The sequence below is a fragment of the Ranitomeya variabilis genome, chromosome 6 (genome assembly GCF_051348905.1).
Source record: "Ranitomeya variabilis isolate aRanVar5 chromosome 6, aRanVar5.hap1, whole genome shotgun sequence".
Taxonomy (NCBI): Eukaryota; Metazoa; Chordata; class Amphibia; order Anura; family Dendrobatidae; genus Ranitomeya; species Ranitomeya variabilis.
Genome location: NC_135237.1, coordinates 32,992,890 through 33,018,112, shown reverse-complemented (window position 1 = coordinate 33,018,112; position 25,223 = coordinate 32,992,890). Strand labels below are relative to the sequence as shown.

Genomic DNA, 25,223 nt, shown 5'->3' with positions numbered 1-25,223 from the left:
GTATAGTCATGTTCTATGTAATTGTATTGACTTCTCTAGCAATCCGCGCTGTCAGGTTTTAATCTGAGGCAGTGATACATGCGGCTGTAAATGAAAACCAATCGTGGAAACCTGTTCTTTAAGAGCCTCCGGAGGCTTCACTTATAGCATCTTGGAATTCCCAATCTTCTTTATGGTTTCAGTAGTAAATTTAGAAGATTATTATTTTATGTGCTGTGACTGCAGATAGGCAGGAGGATCTCTAGAGCAGCACAACCGTTCTTAGTCCATGGGCCACATTACACCACTTCTAAGGGCAGCATGTCAGACATATCTACAGCAATGTCTGATACATGGAGGTCCAGCTTCTGGAGAAAGGGAGTACCAACTCCGGAAAAGAATAGTAAAGATGGCCATGTTGTACTGATCCGGAGTAACATCCATAGCTACTCCAGAGCTGCACTCACTATTCTGCTGGTGCAGTCACTGCGTACATACATTACATTACTGATCCTGAGTTACATCCTGTATTATACTCCAGAGCTGCACTCACTATTCTGCTGGTGCAGTCACTGTGTACATACATTACATTACTGATCCTGAGTTACCTCCTGTATTATACTCCAGAGCTGTACTCACTATTCTGCTGGTGCAGTCACTGTGTACATACATTACATTACTGATCCTGAGTCACATCCTGTATTATACTCCAGAGCTGTGCTCACTATTCTGCTGGTGCAGTCACTGTGTACATACATTACATTACTGATCCTGAGTTACATCCTGTATTATACTCCAGAGCTGCACTCACTATTCTGCTGGTGCAGTCACTGTGTACATACATTACATTACTGATCCTGAGTTACCTCCTGTATTATACTCCAGAGCTGTACTCACTATTCTGCTGGTGCAGTCACTGTGTACATACATTACATTACTGATCCTGAGTCACATCCTGTATTATACTCCAGAGCTGTGCTCACTATTCTGCTGGTGCAGTCACTGTGTACATACATTACATTACAGATCCTGAGTTACACCCTGTATTATACCACAGAGCTGCACTCACTATTCTGCTGGTGCAGTCACTGTGTACATACATTACATTACTGATCCTGAGTTACATCCTGTATTATACCACAGAGCTGCACTCACTATTCTGCTGGTGCAGTCACTGTGTACATACATTACTGATCCTGAGTTACATCCTGTATTATACCCCAGAGCTGCACTCACTATTCTGCTGGTGCAGTCACTGTGTACATACATTACATTACTGATCCTGAGTTACATCCTGAATTATACTCCAGAGCTGCACTCACTATTCTGCTGGTGCAGTCACTGTGTACATACATTACATTACTGATCCTGAGTTACATCCTGTATTATAGTCCAGAGCTGCACTCACTATTCTGCTGGTGCAGTCACTGTGTACATACATTACTGATCCTGAGTTACATCCTGTATTATACCCCAGAGCGCACTCACTATTCTGCTGGTACAGTCACTGTGTACATACATTACATTACTGATCCTGAGTTACATCCTGAATTATACTCCACAGCTGCACTCACTATTCTGCTGGTGCAGTCACTGTGTACATACATTACATTACTGATCCTGAGTTACCTCCTGTATTATACTCCAGAGCTGTACTCACTATTCTGCTGGTGCAGTCACTGTGTACATACATTACATTACTGATCCTGAGTCACATCCTGTATTATACCCCAGAGCTGCACTCACTATTCTGCTGGTGCAGTCACTGTGTACATACATTACATTACTGATCCTGAGTTACCTCCTGTATTATACTCCAGAGCTGCACTCACTATTCTGCTGGTGCAGTCACTGTGTACATACATTACATTACTGATCCTGAGTTACATCCTGTATTATACCCCAGAGCTGCACTCACTATTCTGCTGGTCAGATAGCAGTGTATTACTGAGCTAAACTTCTGTTGAATAATAAATTAGCGGAATTTTCATAAGCTTCTCCGTGTATAGAACAGAAAAGTATATAAATTAACTCAAAATCAGAAAAAACAATAAATTAAATTATTTTCCAAAGTTACACAACTTTTTATGTAGATTGATACTTTAATCTCCTGTGTACAGCGGAGCTGCGCTCTGTGTTAGTGCTGTGCTCCAGGTTTATCTCCGAGTCCCCAAATCACTTGACTTTTATGCTAATCACCCGTCGTCTTACAATATAATTACACCTCATTTTTTTCCGGTCGTTTTTGCTTCTTGGCAAATTGCACTTCTGGACGGCTGCCACTTATTAACGCGTCTCCTTGCTCTCTTATACAGTTCGGCACTTATTTATGCGGATTCTTACGCCTTCCAGAGTGGAGCCTCGAGGCAGCAGCTTCTCTCTCCTTCATTGCTCGTCTCGACTGTAATGGCTTCTCTTTGCCAGATTTGCATTTTCTGAGAAGTAAAGATATTTAATAGTTGAGTATAGTCGATCTGTTCAGAGATCTGGAACCGGCATGATGTAAATGTGTTGGCTTTATGCTGGACAGGACACTTTAGTCCTTTCCAGCATAAACCGACACATATATATTATTTTATCTTAAATAGTTTTTGGTTTTTTTTAGGACTAACCCTTTATTACCTATCAATAGGATAGGGAGGATAACTTAGTGATCCATGGGACACCCTTCACAGTAACAAAAAGGAACCACTACTAGCTGCCACCACCAATCGTTTATAGAGGCCGATAGGGCACCTATTACAGGTAGAGTATGACTTCAGGGGTGCGGTTTATAGATCAAGAGGAACAGAGCTGTTACATTTTATATATTTTTAATCTAGAAAGATAGGCATTGTTTATAGAAGATTTGCAAAGATTATACAAAATGGGAAGAAAACAATTAGTTAAACATAATTGCATAAGATAATAAGGAATAACAAAACAAAATTATGAAAACTGGCTCAGATTTTAGTAGACGGAACCACTCCAGTTAGGAAAATGGACCGCCATAACTGCGAACTATGACTTTCCGAATGAACCAAGACCGACGCCCAAATTGTGCTTTTTATTAGATCAAAGTTATGCCGACATACCTCCCCTTGGTGAGCTCACGTGGGGGCTTGTTGTGGCATATTTTATGACATACCTAACTTTCAGGATATCTTCACCCCTGGAGACAACATTGTTGTCATGTTTATCACGTTTTTATCTGTCAATAGAGATGAAACATGGCATGGATAACATCATCCATCAGAACAATATTGAGTTGGAGGGGTTCTGTCGGTCTTACAGACCAATATTGAGTTGGAGGGTGTGATGCAGTGAACCCTGTTGCAGCTAGGGGGCGCTGTATGTGCTCCCCAGGACACACATGGAGGGGTAATGGGGATGGTGAGACGGTTCGGCATTGTTGTGAATGGTCGGTATGTGTGTCGGCGGCTGCGTTGTCAGCCTGAAGCGATGTTGTGTTCTGGGACCTGTAGTCCCACAATTAATTGTGTAATTCTAAAGGGAGGCTGGCAAGGCTAGTTATGAGAGATGGGCGGGTCAAACTAGCCACACACACACTCCCACCTAGGGGAGTGGTTAAAGGTATATAATGTGACCAGGGTGTGGGTCACATGGTTCCAGTGTTTGGATCTGAATTGTCTAAGTGCAAGGTCCTGGAAGCCTGTGTTGGAAGTCCTGGGAGAAGGATTCCTTAACAGCGCATGGTGGGGCTTTGGACCTGGTGGCCTGGGGTGTTGGACTAACGTCCTAAATAGCACCCGGACAGGACACATGCCTGGGGTGTTGGACGAAGTCCTGAATATCACCTGGACAGGCCACATGCCTCTGTGTTGGACGGTCCCAGGTGGGATGAACGTCCTGAAGAGCACAGTGTGATCGTGGTCCTAGACGGTCTGTGTTGGAAGCTCCTGTGAGTGGAGTCTTCTTGGGGCACCTGAGAGACTGTGGACCTGGACGATCTGTGGTGGGAAAGCTATTGTCCCTCGGTGGGTCTGGACTGACTAAGGTGTGCCGGCCAGGCAAGTTGGTGATTCCTGTAAGGCAGCTCTCCCAGAAGACAGGACTGACAAGGAGTCAGCGTGAGGAGCGGAGCTCCTGGAAGGTAACCCCGGACAAGTGGATTGTAATGTTCTGTAGTTACGGCAGAGAAGTGTATCTGCTATATGAACTGTGTGGTAAGCCACGGCAACTGGTCGGGAGAGGACCAGCGTGTTTAGTTGCCGCAGATTATTGATGCAAGCTAATGATGAAGTAATGGACTACGTGTAAGCCGGTGATGTGTAACCTGGCTTACGGTGCGGTTTATGACGCTTAAATAAGCCATACGGACTGTTTTGTGTTTAAAAACCGTGCCCGTGTGCTTGAATCCCGTGCCAAGCGAGTATTCCCCTACCCGTTAGTGAGTGCAATCTTACAAGGGCTTTTGTCGCTCTTACGGTGATGTGCATAAATGCATTATGTATGTACCTTTGCTACGACACTGAAACCATATCTTCTATAACTATTGGAATTATGAAAATACCAATATTCATCACTAGCCACTGACTCCGAACCGTTTCATAAAGATTCTTTGATCATAGGAAGCTCTCTCATTTGGAAGCGTACTTTCCCCCCGCCTCTGCGTACGCGAATCTCAGACCTGGTGGCAAATTTTCACACTGTAATTACCTGTAGGAGGCCCCTTCTTCAATGGGGATGTGTCGGCTCTTGCTCTCTATTTCTTCCCCTGTTTTAATTAGTTTCTCTGTTCCCTAGTTAAAATTACTTCTATATATTCAGCGCGAGGGGAATATGTCCCTTTTCTGGATATGTCATTTGGATTTTTAATTTTTCTCTTTGATATATATTTATTTTATACCGCTTATGTACACAGCGCTTCTATATATTCTGCTGATAATGGAGGAGTGTGACTCTCCGTACAGTAAATATAATTTTTCTATTATATCTCGCCTATTATTAGCGGCATTGTCAGATTTTCTCCCTCTAATTGATGCCTTTTGTGTTCACTACTACTTAACTGCGTTGCACATGCACAGTGTGACGGAGACATTAGTTCTGACCCACAGGTAGTGTAATAATGTATCTAATATACCTGACATACTCCCCCCGTTATATACTCATCCTATTTGCTGTGTCCCGTGGTATAATTGCTGTAATTGGCTTTTTAGAGATGTAGCAGAGCTGAATTAGACATTTAACTGCATAATGGCTTACTGAACTACAGATGACTGGTCGTTGAATCTAAATCTGAGCCGGCCGGGGTTTCCTCTGTAGCTAATGGGATTGGATTAGGATTATTGTGTTTTTCTAGTTTTTTTCCCCCCACCATCCTATAGTTCTAGATAATTGTGTCTAACTGTAATCAACAAATTGATTTTTTTTTTCTTTATTTTGCAGCGAACTCAACTCAAAGCTGCAGGACACATTAGAACAAATTGAGGTAAGTCAACTATGGCCACCGCTAAAGAGTATAAAAGAAAGTGTCCAGGCCGATCTATCGCGAGACATCGGCACTGTGCCTGGCATCTAGCTGAAAAGGACAGCATGCAGTGCTCCTCCCAGATGTTTTTTTCAGTTGGATTCTAGGCAAATTATAGTTAACGGGGTTTGTCCCAAAAATCAACGTTTATCCATAGAATAAATACTACTTTTCTGATTTTTGGCAGGCCCACCACTAGAACCTCCACCAATCATGAGGGTCCCTTTTACCCAGTTTGATGGGAAGTTGGCTGTTCATGCACCAAGCCAAAATGTGTGGGAGTGATGCACATACCTCCCTATGTCCGACACCTGCCTAAGGGCACTGTAGTTCAGAGCTTAGTACAAGACCATTGGCCCCCATGCCGCTGCTTGATTTCACAAAAGCCATAACTTTTTTTTTTTTTTAACCGGTTTACCAACATGGCACATGCCAACAGGCCCTCTGCTGCCTTGGCAATCCATTGGCACCCTACGATCATGGGGTCGGGGTGGTTGGGGATAATAGGCATCCAGATGATGTACCTCAATTCCATTGTCCTATATCCAAACAAGTCCGCTCCTGAGCCCGCTCAGTACCCCTGCACCCGTTATATGATTTAATGGTAAGTCATTTAGTGGGAATGGGTTAACCTGAACAGCGTGAAGAAAACACACAACAGGTGAAAGAAAGTTTCAAACAAACAAACAAAAAAACTTAGTTAGAAAAGTAATTTTTATTTTCATATGGAGAAATCTTTTTCTGTGCCTCTATGTCACTGGTAGCACCTTGGAAATATTGCGCCTGCAAAATGCCTTTTGTAACTCCAAAGTCCCTGCTTAAATAACCATGTCTAAAGATGAATTTGTGACTTCCTGCAGTCACCTCTAGAGGGAGCTGAGGAGCTTACTGCAGACTGTGTTACCATCGAGTCCTGTATGGAAGCTCCCTCTAGTGGCTACTGCTGGAAATAAAAAAAAAAAGTTTTCTTTTGAAATCTTAGTTAACTCAGGGGATTTTGAGCTCTTTATATAGAGATATATTCAGATGTTCCTCAGTACAGGCTTTTTAATCTTCATAAAAAGAAAAAAAAATGTGTTCCAAAACTATTGGACCGGTCTACCGATGTGGAGATGGTGACATTGGCCTGTAGATATGTGTCAAGTTCTAATCTTCCTGATGATCTGTTCATTGGACTGTATTTTCCCCCTCAGTGATGTGCGCTGCAATTAACCCCAGCCCCGCGGTACACGTCACAGCTGTCAGCATTTCTCCTCTCGTCTGACGGCGCTCTGTGATCGTCGGCTAATAGCCGCCGTCCCTTTTATCTGTAGATTATAGATGATTATTGTGCATATAATACAAACAGCCTTTGATCGTGGTGATTTCCCGGGAGGACGGACGATGAAGGGATTCACTTCAGAGGGAAAATGAATAATTTATGAGAAGATTTCTGCACATTTACAGGACGCTCCTCTAATATCCGGCATATATTCAGTATTCGCTTCACTCGTAATAACAGCGCCAGTGCAGGAGGAGTGCTGCACATGTATCCCCCCTGCCCTGAATATTATACTCTACATGTTTCCCTCTGCTCTGTATATACTGTAAATGTATCCCCCCTGCCCTGAATGTTATACTCTACATGTTTCCCGCTGCTCTGTATATACTGTAAATGTATCCCCCCTGCCCTGAATGTTATACTCTACATGTATCCCCCTGCTCTGTATATACTGTAAATGTATCCCCCCTGCCCTGAATGTTATACTCTACATGTATCCCCCTGCTCTGTATATACTGTACATATATCCCCCTGCCCTGAATGTTATACTGTACATGTATCCCCCTGCTCTGTATATACTGTAAATGTATCTCCCCTGCTCTGTATATACTGTACTTATATCCCCCCGCTCTGTATATACTGGATATGTATCCTCCTCTACTCTATATGTAATGTACGTGTCCCCTTCTACTCTACATATAATGTACTTGTATCCTCCCGCTCTGTATATACTGTACATATATCCCCCCTGCTCTGTATATACTGTAAATGTATGCCCCTGCTCTGTATATACTGTACATATATCCCCCCTGCTCTGTATATACTGTACATATATCCCCCCTGCTCTGTATATACTGTAAATGTATCCCCCTGCTCTGTATATACTGTACATATATCCCCCCTGCTCTGTATATGATGGACATGTATCTCCCTCCACTCTATATGTACTGTAAATGTATCCCCCTGCTCTGTATATACTGTACTTATATCCCCCCGCTCTGTATATACTGGATATGTATCCTCCTCTACTCTATATGTAATGTACGTGTCCCCTTCTACTCTACATATAATGTACTTGTATCCTCCCGCTCTGTATATACTGTACATATATCCCCCCCGCTCTGTATATACTGTAAATGTATCCCCCCGCTCTGTATATACTGTGAATGTATCCCCCTGCTCTGTGTACACTGTGTTCCAAATTATTATGCACAAAGAGTTTAGGAGTGATAAGGTTAGAATTTTTTTGTTTGTCATTTAAACTCATTGATGGTGATGTGTGTCAGGGCTCTTTATATCACTGAAAGCAATTGCAGATACCTGTGCAAATTAGTTTGGCAGGTGTGTCCAAATAAAGGCAAGACTACTTAAGAAGGCTGTTCCACATTATTAAGCAGCCTACATTTTTTGCCAAAATGGGGAAGAAAAAGGATGTGTCGGCTGCTGAGAAGCAACAAATTGTGGAGTATTTAGGTCAAGGCATGACTACAATCAACATTGCCAAGACACTTCATCGTGATCATCGCACAATCAAGAAGTATGTAGCTGATTCCCAGCACACACGTGTGCGTGCTGATAAGGAAAAATTGAGGACTCTTTCCAACAGGCAATTGTGTAAGGTTAAAAGAGCAGCTGCAAAAATGCCTGGTCATAGCAGCAGACAAGTTTTTGAAGCTGCTGGTGCCTCCAACGTCCCCAGAACAACAAGATGCAGGGTCCTTCAGAGGTTTGCAGCTGTGCGTAAGCCATCCTGTCGACCACCTCTATCCACTGCACACAAGCAGAAACGGCTCCAGTGGCCAAACGATACATGACGACTGACTTCCAAACTGTTTTGTTCACCGATGAGTGCCGTGCAACGCTCGATGGTCCAGATGGATGGCTGGTTCATGGACACCCCATGAAAACACGGCTAAGGCGCCAACAAGGAGGAGGTGGAGTAATGTTTTGGGCTGGAATCATGGGGAGAGAGATTGTCGGCCCCTTTATGATCCCTGAAGGGGTAAAGATGAACTCCATAATCTATGTGGAGTTTCTAAAACAACACTTCCTGCCATGGTTCAAGAGGAAGAACCGTGCTTTCCGCAGCAAGATCATTTTCATGCATGATAATGCACCGTCTCATGCTGCAAAAAACACATCTGCATCTCTGGCTGCTATGGGCATAAAAGAGGACAAACTTATGGTGTGGCCACCATCTTCCCCTGACCTCAACCCCATTGAGAACCTCTGGAGCATCATCAAAAGGAGTGTCTATGATGGCGGGAGGCAGATCACATCTAAGCAACAGCTCTGGGAGGGGATTCTGTCCACATGCAAAACAATTGCAGCAGAAACCATCCAAAAAACTGACAAATTCAATGGACGAGAGAGTTCAGAAGCTTCTTTCCAACAAGGGGTCCTATGTGCAAATGTAACATCACCTAGAATAAAGTTTTCACTTGAAAACTGTTTGATTTCATTTTGTAATAAGCTGATAATGCTTATAACTTCACAATTGACCATTTTTTTGTTCAAAATAATAAAAAAAAAAAGGTTGAAAACTCTGCTGTGCATAATAATTTGGAACATGCATTTTGAGTGTTTATTTTTTTTTTAAATATACTGTTTTCATAGGCAGTTTGTTCCAAAACATTGCAGTAATACTAGAATAGTAGATGACTGGAAAATAACAATGACTGCAATTCAGATAGGTAATTTAGAGAAAATAGGAGGAAATATTATTTGCATAATAATTTAGAACACAGTGTATATATTGGACATGTATCCCCCCCACTCTACATGTACTGTATGTGTATCCCCCTCTACTCTATATATACTGTACGTGTCCCCTATACTCTGTATATACTCTACATGTATCCCCCTCTACTTTGTATATACTGTACATGTATCCCCTATATACTGTACGTGTATCCCCCTCTACTCTGTATATATAGTATGTCTCCCCCTCTACTCTGTATCTAAAGTATGTGTATCCCCCTCCACTGTATATACAGTATATGTATCCAGCTCTACTCTGTATATAAAGTATATGAATCTTCCTGCTCTGTATAGACTGTACGTGTATCCCATTTTACTATTTATATACAGTATGTGCACCCCCCTTCTCTGTATATCCTGGACATGTATCCCACTTTGCTCTGTATGTAGTGTGTATCCCCCTGCTCTGTATATACTGTATATGTATCCCCTTGCTCTGTATATACTGTACGTGTATCCCCCTGCTCTGTATATACTGTACGTGTATCCCCCTGCTCTGTGTATACTGTACGTGTATCCCCCTGCTCTGTATATACTGTACATGTATCCCCCTGCTCTGTATATACTGTACGTGTATCCCTCTGCTCTGTATATACTGTACGTGTATCCCCGTAATCTGTATGTACTGTACGTGTATCCCCCTGCTCTGTATATCATGTGTGTATCCCCCTGCTCTGTATATCATGTACGTGTATCCCCCTGATCTGTATATACTGTATGTGTATCCCCCTGCTCTGTATATACTGTACGTGTATCCCTCTGCTCTGTATATACTGTACGTGTATCCCCTTGCTCTGTATATCATGTACGTGTATCCCCCTGCTCTGTACGTGTATCCCCCTGCTCTGTATATCATGTACGTGTATCCCCCTGCTCTGTATATCATGTACGTGTATCCCCCTGCTCTGTATATACTGTATGTGTACCCCCCTGCTCTGTATATACTGTATGTGTATCCCCCTGCTCTGTATATACTGTGTATCTTCCCTGCTCTGTATATACTGTACGTGTATCCCCTTGCTCTGTATATCATGTACCTGTATCCCCCTGCTCTGTACGTGTATCCCCCTGCTCTGTATATCATGTACGTGTATCCCCCTGCTCTGTATATCATGTACGTGTATCCCCCTGCTCTGTATATACTGTATGTGTACCCCCCTGCTCTGTATATACTGTATGTGTATCCCCCTGCTCTGTATATACTGTGTATCTTCCCTGCTCTGTATATACTGTACGTGTATCCCCCTGCTCTGTATATACTGTACGTGTATCCCCCTGCTCTGTATATACTGTACGTGTATCCCCCTGCTCTGTATATACTGTACGTGTACCCCTCTGCTCTGTATATACTGTACGTGTATCCCCCAGCTCTGTATATACTGTACATGTATCCCCCTGCTCTGTATATACTGTATGTGTACCCCCCTGCTCTGTATATACTGTATGTGTATCCCCCTGCTCTGTATATACTGTGTATCTTCCCTGCTCTGTATATACTGTGTATCTTCCCTGCTCTGTATATACTGTACGTGTATCCCCCTGCTCTGTATATACTGTATGTGTATCCCCCTGCTCTGTATATACTGTGTATCTTCCCTGCTCTGTATATACTGTGTATCTTCCCTGCTCTGTATATACTGTACGTGTATCCCCCTGCTCTGTATATCATGTACGTGTATCCCCCTGCTCTGTATATACTGTAGGTGTATCCCCCTGCTCTGTATATCATGTACGTGTATTCCCCTGCTCTGTATATACTGTACGTCTATCCCCCTGCTCTGTATATACTGTACGTGTATCCCCCTGCTCTGTATATACTGTAGGTGTTTCCTCCCTGCTCTGTATATACTGTACGTGTATCCCGTAGGAGTCAATAGGTCTCGGATCTATAGCACATTTTTTTTTTTTTTACGTTTTTGAAATTCACGGCTTTGTAATCGTGCTAAGAAAATAGATTATGTAAGAGGGATGTTACTTCCAACCATTTATAGACACATGTACGATACCAATTCAGGTGTCGTTTGCCCACGTGTATAATTGGAATTCCCGTCGCGGTCTCAGGTTGAAGACTCGGGGAGCATAGCCCTCAGCATCATGGAATAAGCGTATCTGTATCCATACAGTCTTCTCACGCCGACTCTCTCTGCATCTCGGGGAGGAAAGCTCGTCCTTATCTAATCCCAGTCTATTATCCAAGGATTACTTTAAATATCGGCTCTTCTCCGCTGATGGCAGTGGCCGCAGTTCACTTTAACACTGTACTGTATAATGTCGGTAATCATATTTTCAGCAAGAAGAAATTGAAAAATCCACATCCCGAAGCGATTACTGGGGGGGGGGGGGGGGAGCTGCTCGGATGTGTCGCTCTCAGAGCCTGCTGCTCAGGTTGGATATTACAAGTATTTGCTCTTCCTTGCCGCTCATTTTATGTTATGTTAAAGAAAATTTAAAGGGAGTTTCTACGAGTTTTTAAAGTGGTATTCGTCTCCCGAACTGGAACTAGTGACATTCCATCCATATAGTCACGTGACCACTTAAGCCACTGATTGGCTGCAGCGACAGGTGACTTTATTCCCACTGCTCTCCTGATTATTGCATTTTTTTTAACTTTTTTTAAATCTTCCACACGGTTCCAGAATTATGGGCCTTTTTATTTAGTGCTACATTTTTATAGGCTTTAAAAGGGGGCGTGGCTTTCAGGGTAATAATGCAGAGCAGTGTATGACCCGCCCTAGAGGATCCGGTGAGCCATGTCCCTTTGGTAAAGAGGGCTTGGCTCACGTGAAAAAAAAATGATATTTTTAACCTGGTGACGTGACAGGGTTTGTCGCCTCACAACCAGAACTCCTGCTCATATTACTCTTTTATGGCTTATGAATATCATAGAGGTAGCTCCGGGTTTAGGCAATATTTATATGTATGATGTTATTTCAATAACTTTTGTATAAATAGTACACTGGAGAGCCAGTTCTCTCTCTTCCTGAACTCAACATTCACTCTGGGTGGGAAACCTGCTCAAAGCCTCAAGACATGACAGACTGTCGGCACAGTGAGGTGTCAGGTTACACCTCTTATTTATACCTTATGGAGAAGGAAAGGAGAAGGAAGAGTGAGGGAGGAGCAGAGTGAGTAAACAAGCAGAAGAAGACACAGAAAGATCATGCTGAGCTTTCAAATACTGTATATACTCATGTATAAGTCGACCCGAGTATAAGCCGAGGCACCTAATTTTGCCTCGAAAAATTGGGAAAACTTATTGACTGAAGTATAAGCCGGATATGCATTGTCCCCAATCCCTATTCTGGTATGCATGGTTCCTCGTCCCCATCTTTGTGTACATGGCTCCTTATTCCCATCCTTTTCTGCATGGCTCCTTATTCCCATCCTTTTCTGCATGGCTCCTTATTCCCATCCTTGTCTGCGTGGCTCCTTATTCCCATCCTTGTCTGCGTAGCTCCATATCCCCGTCCTTGTCTGCGTGGCTTTTTATTTTCATCCTTGTCTGCGTGGTTCCTTATCCCCATCCTTGTCTGTGTGGCTCCTTATTCCCATCCTTGTCTGTGTGGCTCCTTATTCCCATCCTTGTCTGCGTGGCTCCTTATTCCCATCCTTGTCTGCGTGGCTCCTTATCCCCATCCTTGTCTGCGTGGCTCCTTATCCCCATCCTTCTCTGTGTGGCTCCTTATTCCCATCCTTGTCTGCGTGGCTCCATATCCCCGTCCTTGTCTGCGTGGCTCCTTATTCCCATCCTTGTCTGCGTGGCTCCATATCCCCGTCCTTGTCTGCGTGGCTCCTTATTCCCATCCTTGTCTGTGTGGCTCCTTATTCCCATCCTTGTCTGTGTGGCTCCTTATTCCCATCCTTGTCTGCGTGGCTCCTTATTCCCATCCTTGTCTGCGTGGCTCCTTATCCCCATCCTTGTCTGTGTGGCTCCTTATCCCCATCCTTCTCTGTGTGGCTCCTTATTCCCATCCTTGTCTGCGTGGCTCCATATCCCCGTCCTTGTCTGCGTGGCTCCTTATTCCCATCCTTGTCTGCGTGGCTCCATATCCCCGTCCTTGTCTGCGTGGCTCCTTATTCCCATCCTTGTCTGCGTGGCTCCATATCCCCGTCCTTGTCTGCGTGGCTCCTTATTCCCATCCTTGTCTGTGTGGCTCCTTATTCCCATCCTTGTCTGCGTGGCTCCTTATCCCCATCCTTGTCTGCGTGGCTCCTTATCCCCATCCTTCTCTGTGTGGCTCCTTATTCCCATCCTTGTCTGCGTGGCTCCATATCCCCGTCCTTGTCTGCGTGGCTCCTTATTCCCATCCTTGTCTGCGTGGCTCCATATCCCCGTCCTTGTCTGCGTGGCTCCTTATTCCCATCCTTGTCTGCGTGGCTCCATATCCCCGTCCTTGTCTGCGTGGCTCCTTATTCCCATCCTTGTCTGTGTGGCTCCTTATTCCCATCCTTGTCTGCGTGGCTCCTTATTCCCATCCTTGTCTGCGTGGCTCCTTATCCCCATCCTTGTCTGCGTGGCTCCTTATCCCCATCCTTCTCTGTGTGGCTCCTTATTCCCATCCTTGTCTGCGTGGCTCCATATCCCCGTCCTTGTCTGCGTGGCTCCTTATTCCCATCCTTGTCTGCGTGGCTCCATATCCCCGTCCTTGTCTGCGTGGCTTTTTATTTTCATCCTTGTCTGCATGGCTCCTTATTCCCATCCTTGCCTGCGTGGCTTCTTATCCCCATCCTTGTCTGCGTGGCTCCTTATTCACATCCTTGTCTGCGTGGCTCCTTATTCACATCCTTGTCTGCGTGGCTTCATATCCCCATCCTTGTCTGCGTGGCTCCTTATCCCCATCCTTGTCTGCGTGGCTCCTTATTCACATCCTTGTCTGCGTGGCTCCTTATTCTCATCCTTGTCTGCGTGGCTCCTTATTCTCATCCTTGTCTGCGTGGCTCCTTATCCCCATCCTTGTCTGCGTGGCTCCTTATTCCCATCCTTGTCTGCGTGGCTTTTTATTCTCATCCTTGTCTGCGTGGCTCCTTATTCTCATCCTTGTCTGCGTGGCTCCTTATTCACATCCTTGTCTGCGTGGCTCCTTATTCTTATCCTTGTCTGCGTGGCTTTTTATTTTCATCCTTGTCTGCGTGGCTCCTTATTCTCATCCTTGTCTGTGTGGCTCCTTGTTCCCATCCTTGTCTGCGTGGCTTTTTATTTTCATCCTTGTCTGCGTGGCCCCTTATTTTCATCCTTGTCTGCGTGGCCCCTTATTCTCATCCTTGTGTACATGGCTCCTTATTCATATCCTTGTCTGCGTGGCTTCTTATCCCCATCCTTGTCTGCATGGCTTCTTATCCCCATCCTTGTCTGCATGGCTCCTTATCCCCATCCTTGTCTGCATGGCTCCTTATTCTCATCCTTGTCTGCGTGGCTGTGAGGGCGTGCAGGGAAGGCAAGTAGGATGTTTTGGGGGTTTTATACTGGAAGCCGGCGGCTGCGGATGTTAGGTTTTTGTGTGCTGTGTATGGGAGAGATCATAGCTAGTGTCCACCCTGTAGCTCAGAGAGAACTGAAATCATAGAAAGCCAGCACAGGAGAAAACTGGTGAAAATGAAGGATACAAGTCATATAATAACATAATATAGCGTTATTCCTCATGTAGACACATAGGAAAGTTTATTCTTAAATGTTATTTAATAGTTCATCCTTTCAACACACTTTATTTTTTGGTTGAAGCAGTTATTGTGCCATTGTCTATACGTGGGTTATAGATTTATTATGTAACTGGGATATATAATTTTTTTCACCCCTATAGGAACAGTTAGACGTGGCCCTCTGTAAAATCTGCAAGAACTTTGATGTTTCTCACTATACAAAGGTGCAGCAGGCATATCGGCTTCTTGGGAAAACACAGGTAAGGAGAAGACTCAGTAAGACTGATAATTAATTATTGAACATGCCCCTGGGCTCAGTGATTAAACCGGGTGGGGGCAGCGTTGGAGTTCCAAATAAATCCTCAGTGAGCATATCCGGGGACGGTGGGGGGTAACTCTCCATCCTATTCAATGTGAAATAATAAATGTGTGCCGCCGGCCCGTGTCTTCTGTGCGGGGGTTACATTAACAGTAACATGAAAGGGCACGTGCCCACTGATCCGGCAACGACTGTGGGCACAAATCCAAAGCGGTCTGAGAATGGTGCGTGGAGACGGCGCCTCACGTCATCGTATCACAGGGCGGCCTCAGCCTCTCTGACATAATAACAGAAGGGAGTTCAGTCGTTATAGGTCACCTCAAATGGGTAGAAATGGGAAAATATCATATCTGTTCGTCATCCTCTATAACAGGGGTGGGGAACCTCGGCATAACTAATATATATCTATCCTTTCCTTTCTTCTTTCTATTTTTTCTTTCTTTCTTCCTTTTTTTAATTTTTGTCTTTCTTTTTCTTTTTTTTCTTTTTGTTTCTTTTTTCCATTTCTTTCTTTGTCTTTCTTTTTCTTTTATTTCTATCTTACTATACTTTCATTGTCTTCCTTCCATTTATTTCATTTCCTGTAATTTCCTTCCCTGTCTTTCCTTTCATAACCTTCCTTTGTTTTCCTTCCTTTACCTTTCCTTTTCCTTCCTTCCCTTTTCATTCCTTTACCTTTCCATTTCCTTCCTTCCCCTTTCCCTTCTTTACCTTTCCTTTCTTCCTTTACCTTTTCTTTTCCTTCTTTCCCCTTTCCTTACTTTACCTTCCCATTTCCTTCCTTTACCTCTTCTTTTCCTTCCTTCCCCTTTCCCTGCTTTACCTTTCCTTTTCCTTCTTTCCCCTTTCCTTCCTTCCTTTACCGTTTACCTTTCCTTTTCCTTCCTTTACCTTTCCATTTCCTTCCTTTACCTTTCCTTTCATTTCCTTCCTTCATTCCTTCCTTTCCTAATTAAATTATGGAAACTGCAATATTGTAAATAAAAAGGGGGAAGAGGGAGATGCAGCTGCAGTTTCTCACTTAGTCTGTGAGACTGCATCCTGTGGTAGAACAGGCAAGAGCTGGGAAACTTGTTATCGACTGATAGGATTATGCATATTTGGGCTACAGGAATCTCCACCAAAGCGAGAACAAACTTAATGAAGGGAAGAGACTGTATGAAAGAGACATTTTATCTTGAAATACATAATTTTCAGTACTTGACAATCAGCGGCTGCCGCTCAGTACATTATGTTAGTGAACCACTTAGGTAGAGTGTGGTTTAAAGCTTCTTTTAAGAAAAGCATTTTTTTTTATAAAGGATAAAGAAAAAAAATAATTAAAACTTATCTTAAAATAATCTACTCCAGATTGTGGGGAATAATCAGAAGCTTAATAGCAGCCATTAATGTTTTGCTAATGGAACGTCAAGTGGTTGGATTGATTTTTATTTTAGGAAACTGCAATAAGTCATAATACTGATCGCTGCTCAGTCTGCTCCTCACTAGTGTGCATCCACATCCTCCGGGCTCGGGCTACATGACTGCGAGGAATCAAGATTAACATGAGAGAATATTGTGCGGTTCCTCTATATCCTCTATATACTGCACCACACGGGACACATCCTCTATATACTGCACCACACGGGACACATCCTCTATATACTACACCACACATCCTCTATATACTGCACTACACGGGACACATCCTCTATATACTGCACCACACGAGACACATCCTCTATATACTACACCACACGGGACACATCCTCTATATACTACACCACACGGGACACATCCTCTATATACTGCACCACACGGGACACATCCTCTATATACTACACCACACGGGACACATCCTCTATATACTACACCACACATCCTCTATATACTGCACTACACGGGACACATCCTCTATATACTGCACCACACGAGACACATCCTCTATATACTACACCACACGGGACACATCCTCTATATACTACACCACACGGGACACATCCTCTATATACTGCACCACACGGGACACATCCTCTATATACTACACCACACGGGACACATCCTCTATATACTACACCACACGGGACACATCCTCTATATACTGCACCACACGGGACACATCCTCTATATACTACACCACACGGGACACATCCTCTATATACTACACCACACGGGACACATCCTCTATATACTACACCACACGGGACACATCCTCTATATACTACACCACACGGGACACATCCTCTATATACTACACCACACGGGACACCTCCTCTATATACTACACCACACGGGACACATCCTCTATATACTGCACCACACGGGACCCATCCTCTATATACTACACCACACGGGACACATCCTCTATATACTACACCACACAGGACACATCCTCTATATACTACACCAAACGGGACCCATCCTCTATATACTACACCACACGGGACACATCCTCTATATACTGCACCACACGGGACACATCCTCTATATACTACACCACACGGGACACATCCTCTATATACTACACCACACGGGACACATCCTCTATATACTACACCACACGGGACACATCCTCTATATACTACACCACACGGGACACCTCCTCTATATACTACACCACACGGGACACATCCTCTATATACTACACCGCACGGGACACATCCTCTATATACTACACCACACGGGACACATCCTCAATATACTACACCACACGGGACACATCCTCTATATACTACACCACACGGGACACCTCCTCTATATACTACACCACACTGGACACATCCTCTATATACTACACCACACGGGACACCTCCTCTATATACTACACCACACGGGACACATCCTCTATATACTACACCACAGGGGACACGTCCTCTATATACTGCACCACACGGGACACATCCTCAATATACTACACCACAGGGGACACGTCCTCTATATACTGCACCACACGGGGCACATCCTCTATATACTACACCACACGGGACACATCCTCTATATACTGCACCACACGGGACACATCCTCTATATACTGCACCACACGGGGCACATCCTCTATATACTGCACCACACGGGACACATCCTCTATATACTACACCACACGGGACACATCCTCTATATACTGCACCACACGGGACACATCCTCTATATACTACACCACACGGGACACATCCTCTATATACTGCACCACACGGGACACATCCTCTATATACTACACCACACCGGACACATCCTCTATATACTACACCACACGGGACACCTCCTCTATATACTACACCACACGGGACACATCCTCTATATACTACACCACACGGGACACCTCCTCTATATACTACACCACACGGGACACATCCTCTATATACTACACCACACGGGACACCTCCTCTATATACTACACTACACGGGACACATCCTCTATATACTACACCACACGGGACACATCCTCTATATACTACACCACACGGGACACATCCTCTATATACTACACCACACGGGACACATCCTCTATATACTACACCACACGGACACATCCTCTATATACTACACCACACGGGACACATCTTCTATATACTGCACCACACGGGACACATCCTCTATATACTACACCACACGGGACACATCCTCTATATACTACACCACACGGGACACATCCTCTATATACTACACCACAGGGACACATCCTCTATATACTACACCACACGGGACACATCCTCTATATACTACACCACACGGGACACATCCTCTATATACTACACCACACGGGACACATCCTCTATATACTGCACCACACGGGACACATCCTCTATATACTACACCACACGGGACACATCCTCTATATACTACACCACACGGGACACATCCTCTATATACTGCACCACACGGGAGACATCCTCTATATACTACACCACACGGGACACATCCTCTATATACTACACCACACGGGACACATCCTCTATATACTACACCACACGGGACACATCCTCTATATACTACACCACACATCCTCTATATACTACACCACACGGGACACATCCTCTATATACTGCACCACACGGGACACATCCTCTATATACTACACCACACGGGACACATCCTCTATATACTACACCACACGGGACACATCCTCTATATACTACACCACACGGGACACATCCTCTATATACTACACCACACGGGACACATCCTCTATATACTACACCACACGGGACACATCCTCTATATACTGCACCACACGGGGCACATCCTCTATATACTACACCACACGGGACACATCCTCTATATACTGCACCACACGGGACACATCCTCTATATACTACACCACACGGGGCACATCCTCTATATACTGCACCACACGGGGCACATCTTCTATATACTGCACCACACGGGACACATCCTCTATATACTACACCATACATCCCCTATATACTACACCACACGGGACACATCCTCTATATACTGCACCACACGGGACACATCCTCTATATACTACACCACACCGGACACATCCTCTATATACTACACCACACGGGACACCTCCTCTATATACTACACCACACGGGACACATCCTCTATATACTACACCACACGGGACACCTCCTCTATATACTACACCACACGGGACACATCCTCTATATACTACACCACACGGGACACCTCCTCTATATACTACACTACACGGGACACATCCTCTATATACTACACCACACGGGACACATCCTCTATATACTGCACCACACGGGACACATCCTCTATATACTACACCACACGGGACACATCCTCTATATACTACACCACACGGGACACATCCTCTATATACTACACCACACGGGACACATCCTCTATATACTACACCACACTGGACACATCCTCTATATACTACACCACACGGGACACATCCTCTATATACTACACCACACGGGACACATCCTCTATATACTGCACCACACTGGACACATCCTCTATATACTACACCACACAGGACACATCCTCTATATACTACACCACACGGGACACATCCTCTATATACTGCACCACACGGGACACATCCTCTATATACTACACCATACACCCCCTATATACTACACCACACGGGACACATCCTCTATATACTACACCACACGGGACACATCCTCTATATACTACACCACACGGGACACATCCTCTATATACTACACCACACGGGACACATCCTCTATATACTACACCACACGGGGCACATCCTCTATATACTACACCACAGGGGACACGTCCTCTATATACTGCACCACACGGGGCACATCCTCTATATACTACACCACACTGGACACATCCTCTATATACTACACCACACGGGACACATCCTCTATATACTACACCACACGGGACACCTCCTCTATATACTACACCACACGGGACACATCCTCTATATACTACACCACACGGGACACCTCCTCTATATACTACACTACACGGGACACATCCTCTATATACTACACCACACGGGACACATCCTCTATATACTACACCACACGGGACACATCCTCTATATACTACACCACACGGGACACATCCTCTATATACTGCACCACACGGGACACATCCTCTATATACTACACCACACGGGACACATCCTCTATATACTACACCACACGGGACACATCCTCTATATACTGCACCACACGGGACACATCCTCTATATACTACACCACACGGGACACATCCTCTATATACTGCACCACACGGGACACATCCTCTATATACTACACCACACGGGACACATCCTCTATATACTACACCACACGGGACACATCCTCTATATACTACACCACACGGGACACATCCTCTATATACTACACCACACTGGACACATCCTCTATATACTACACCACACGGGACACATCCTCTATATACTACACCACACGGGACACATCCTCTATATACTGCACCACACTGGACACATCCTCTATATACTACACCACACAGGACACATCCTCTATATACTACACCACACGGGACACATCCTCTATATACTGCACCACACGGGACACATCCTCTATATACTACACCATACACCCCCTATATACTACACCACACGGGACACATCCTCTATATACTACACCACACGGGACACATCCTCTATATACTACACCACACGGGACACATCCTCTATATACTACACCACACGGGACACATCCTCTATATACTACACCACACGGGGCACATCCTCTATATACTACACCACAGGGGACACGTCCTCTATATACTGCACCACACGGGGCACATCCTCTATATACTACACCACACTGGACACATCCTCTATATACTACACCACACGGGACACATCCTCTATATACTACACCATACACCCCCTATATACTACACCACACGGGACACATCCTCTATATACTACACCACACGGGACACATCCTCTATATACTACACCACACGGGGCACATCCTCTATATACTACACCACACGGGACACATCCTCTATATACTGCACCACACGGGACACATCCTCTATATACTACACCACACGGGACACATCCTCTATATACTACACCACACGGGACACATCCTCTATATACTACACCACACGGGACACATCCTCTATATACTGCACCACACTGGACACATCCTCTATATACTACACCACACAGGACACATCCTCTATATACTACACCACACGGGACACATCCTCTATATACTACACCACACGGGACACATCCTCTATATACTGCACCACACGGGACACATCCTCTATATACTACACCACACGGGACACATCCTCTATATACTACACCATACACCCCCTATATACTACACCACACGGGACACATCCTCTATATACTACACCACACGGGACACATCCTCTATATACTACACCACACGGGACACATCCTCTATATACTACACCACACGGGACACATCCTCTATATACTACACCACACGGGACACATCCTCTATATACTACACCACACGGGGCACATCCTCTATATACTACACCACAGGGGACACGTCCTCTATATACTGCACCACACGGGGCACATCCTCTATATACTACACCACACTGGACACACCCCCTATATACTACACCACACGGGACACATCCTCTATATACTACACCACACGGGACACATCCTCTATATACTACACCACACGGGACACATCCTCTATATACTACACCACACGGGACACATCCTCTATATACTACACCACACGGGACACATCCTCTATATACTACACCACACGGGGCACATCCTCTATATACTACACCACAGGGGACACGTCCTCTATATACTGCACCACACGGGGCACATCCTCTATATACTACACCACACGGGACACATCCTCTATATACTACACCTTACACCCCCTATATACTACACCACACGGGACACATCCTCTATATACTACACCACACGGGACACATCCTCTATATACTACACCACACGGGACACATCCTCTATATACTACACCACACGGGACACATCCTCTATATACTACACCACACGGGACACGTCCTCTATATACTACACCACAGGGGACACGTCCTCTATATACTGCACCACACGGGGCACATCCTCTATATACTACACCACACTGGACACATCCTCTATATACTACACCACACAGGACACATCCTCTATATACTACACCACACGGGACACCTCCTCTATATACTACACCACACGGGACACATCCTCTATATACTACACCATACATCCCCTATATACTACACCACACGGGACACATCCTCTATATACTACACCACACGGGACACATCCTCTATATACTGCACCACACGGGACACATCCTCTATATACTACACCACACCGGACACATCCTCTATATACTACACCACACGGGACACATCCTCTATATACTGCACCACACGGGACACATCCTCTATATACTACACCACACAGGACACATCCTCTATATACTACACCACACGGGACACCTCCTCTATATACTACACCACACGGGACACATCCTCTATATACTACACCACACGGGACACCTCCTCTATATACTACACTACACGGGACACATCCTCTATATACTACACCACACGGGACACATCCTCTATATACTACACCACACGGGACACATCCTCTATATGCTACACCACACGGGACACATCCTCTATATACTACACCACACGGGACACATCCTCTATATACTGCACCACACGGGACACATCCTCTATATACTACACCACACGGGACACATCCTCTATATACTACACCACACGGGACACATCCTCTATATACTACACCACACGGGACACATCCTCTATATACTACACCACACGGGATACATCCTCTATATACTACACCACACATCCTCTATATACTACACCACACGGGACACATCCTCTATATACTACACCACACGGGACACATCCTCTATATACTACACCACACGGGACACCTCCTCTATATACTACACCACAGGGGACACGTCCTCTATATACTACACCACATGGGACACATCCTCTATATACTACACCACACGGGACACATCCTCTATATACTACACTACACGGGACACATCCTCTATATACTACACCACACGGGACACATCCTCTATATACTACACCACACGGGACACATCCTCTATATACTACACCACACGGGACACGTCCTCTATATACTACACCACACGGGACACATCCTCTATATACTACACCACACGGGACACATCCTCTATATACTACACCACACGGGACACATCCTCTATATACTACACCACACGGGACACATCCTCTATATACTGCACCACACATCCTCTATATACTACACCACACGGGACACATCCTCTATATACTGCACCACACATCCTCTATATACTACACCACACGGGACACATCCTCTATATACTACACCACACATCCTCTATATACTACACCACACGGGACACCTCCTCTATATACTACACCACACATCCTCTATATACTACACCACACGGGACACCTCCTCTATATACTACACCACACATCCTCTATATACTACACCACACGGGACACATCCTCTATATACTACACCACACGGGACACATCCTCTATATACTACACCACACGGGACACCTCCTCTATATACTACACCACAGGGGACACGTCCTCTATATACTACACCACACGGGACACATCCTCTATATACTACACCACACGGGACACATCCTCTATATACTACACCACACGGGACACGTCCTCTATATACTACACCACACGGGACACATCCTCTATATACTACACCACACGGGACACATCCTCTATATACTACACCACACGGGACACATCCTCTATATACTACACCACACGGGACACATCCTCTATATACTGCACCACACATCCTCTATATACTACACCACACGGGACACATCCTCTATATACTGCACCACACATCCTCTATATACTACACCACACGGGACACATCCTCTATATACTACACCACACGGGACACGTCCTCTATATACTACACCACACGGGACACATCCTCTATATACTGCACCACACGGGACACATCCTCTATATACTACACCACACGGGACACATCCTCTATATACTACACCACACGGGACACATCCTCTATATACTACACCACACGGGACACATCCTCTATATACTACACCACACGGGACACCTCCTCTATATACTACACCACACGGGACACATCCTCTATATACTGCACCACACGGGACACATCCTCTATATACTACACCACACGGGACACATCCTCTATATACTGCACCACACGGGACACATCCTCTATATACTACACCACACGGGACACATCCTCTATATACTACACCACACGGGACACATCCTCTATATAC

At 44.9% G+C, this 25,223-nt stretch overlaps 1 protein-coding gene across 1 annotated transcript in view; it reads left to right on the top strand.

The window, feature by feature from the left end:
• Window positions 1-25,223, top strand: part of VPS50 (VPS50 subunit of EARP/GARPII complex) — a 200,729-nt gene that overhangs the window by 76,491 nt on the left and 99,015 nt on the right. Inside the window, exons 10-11 of the mRNA XM_077268173.1 lie at window positions 5,368-5,410; window positions 15,269-15,367. Coding sequence (XP_077124288.1) covers window positions 5,368-5,410; window positions 15,269-15,367 — 142 coding nt within the window. The remainder of the gene's footprint in view (window positions 1-5,367; window positions 5,411-15,268; window positions 15,368-25,223) is intronic.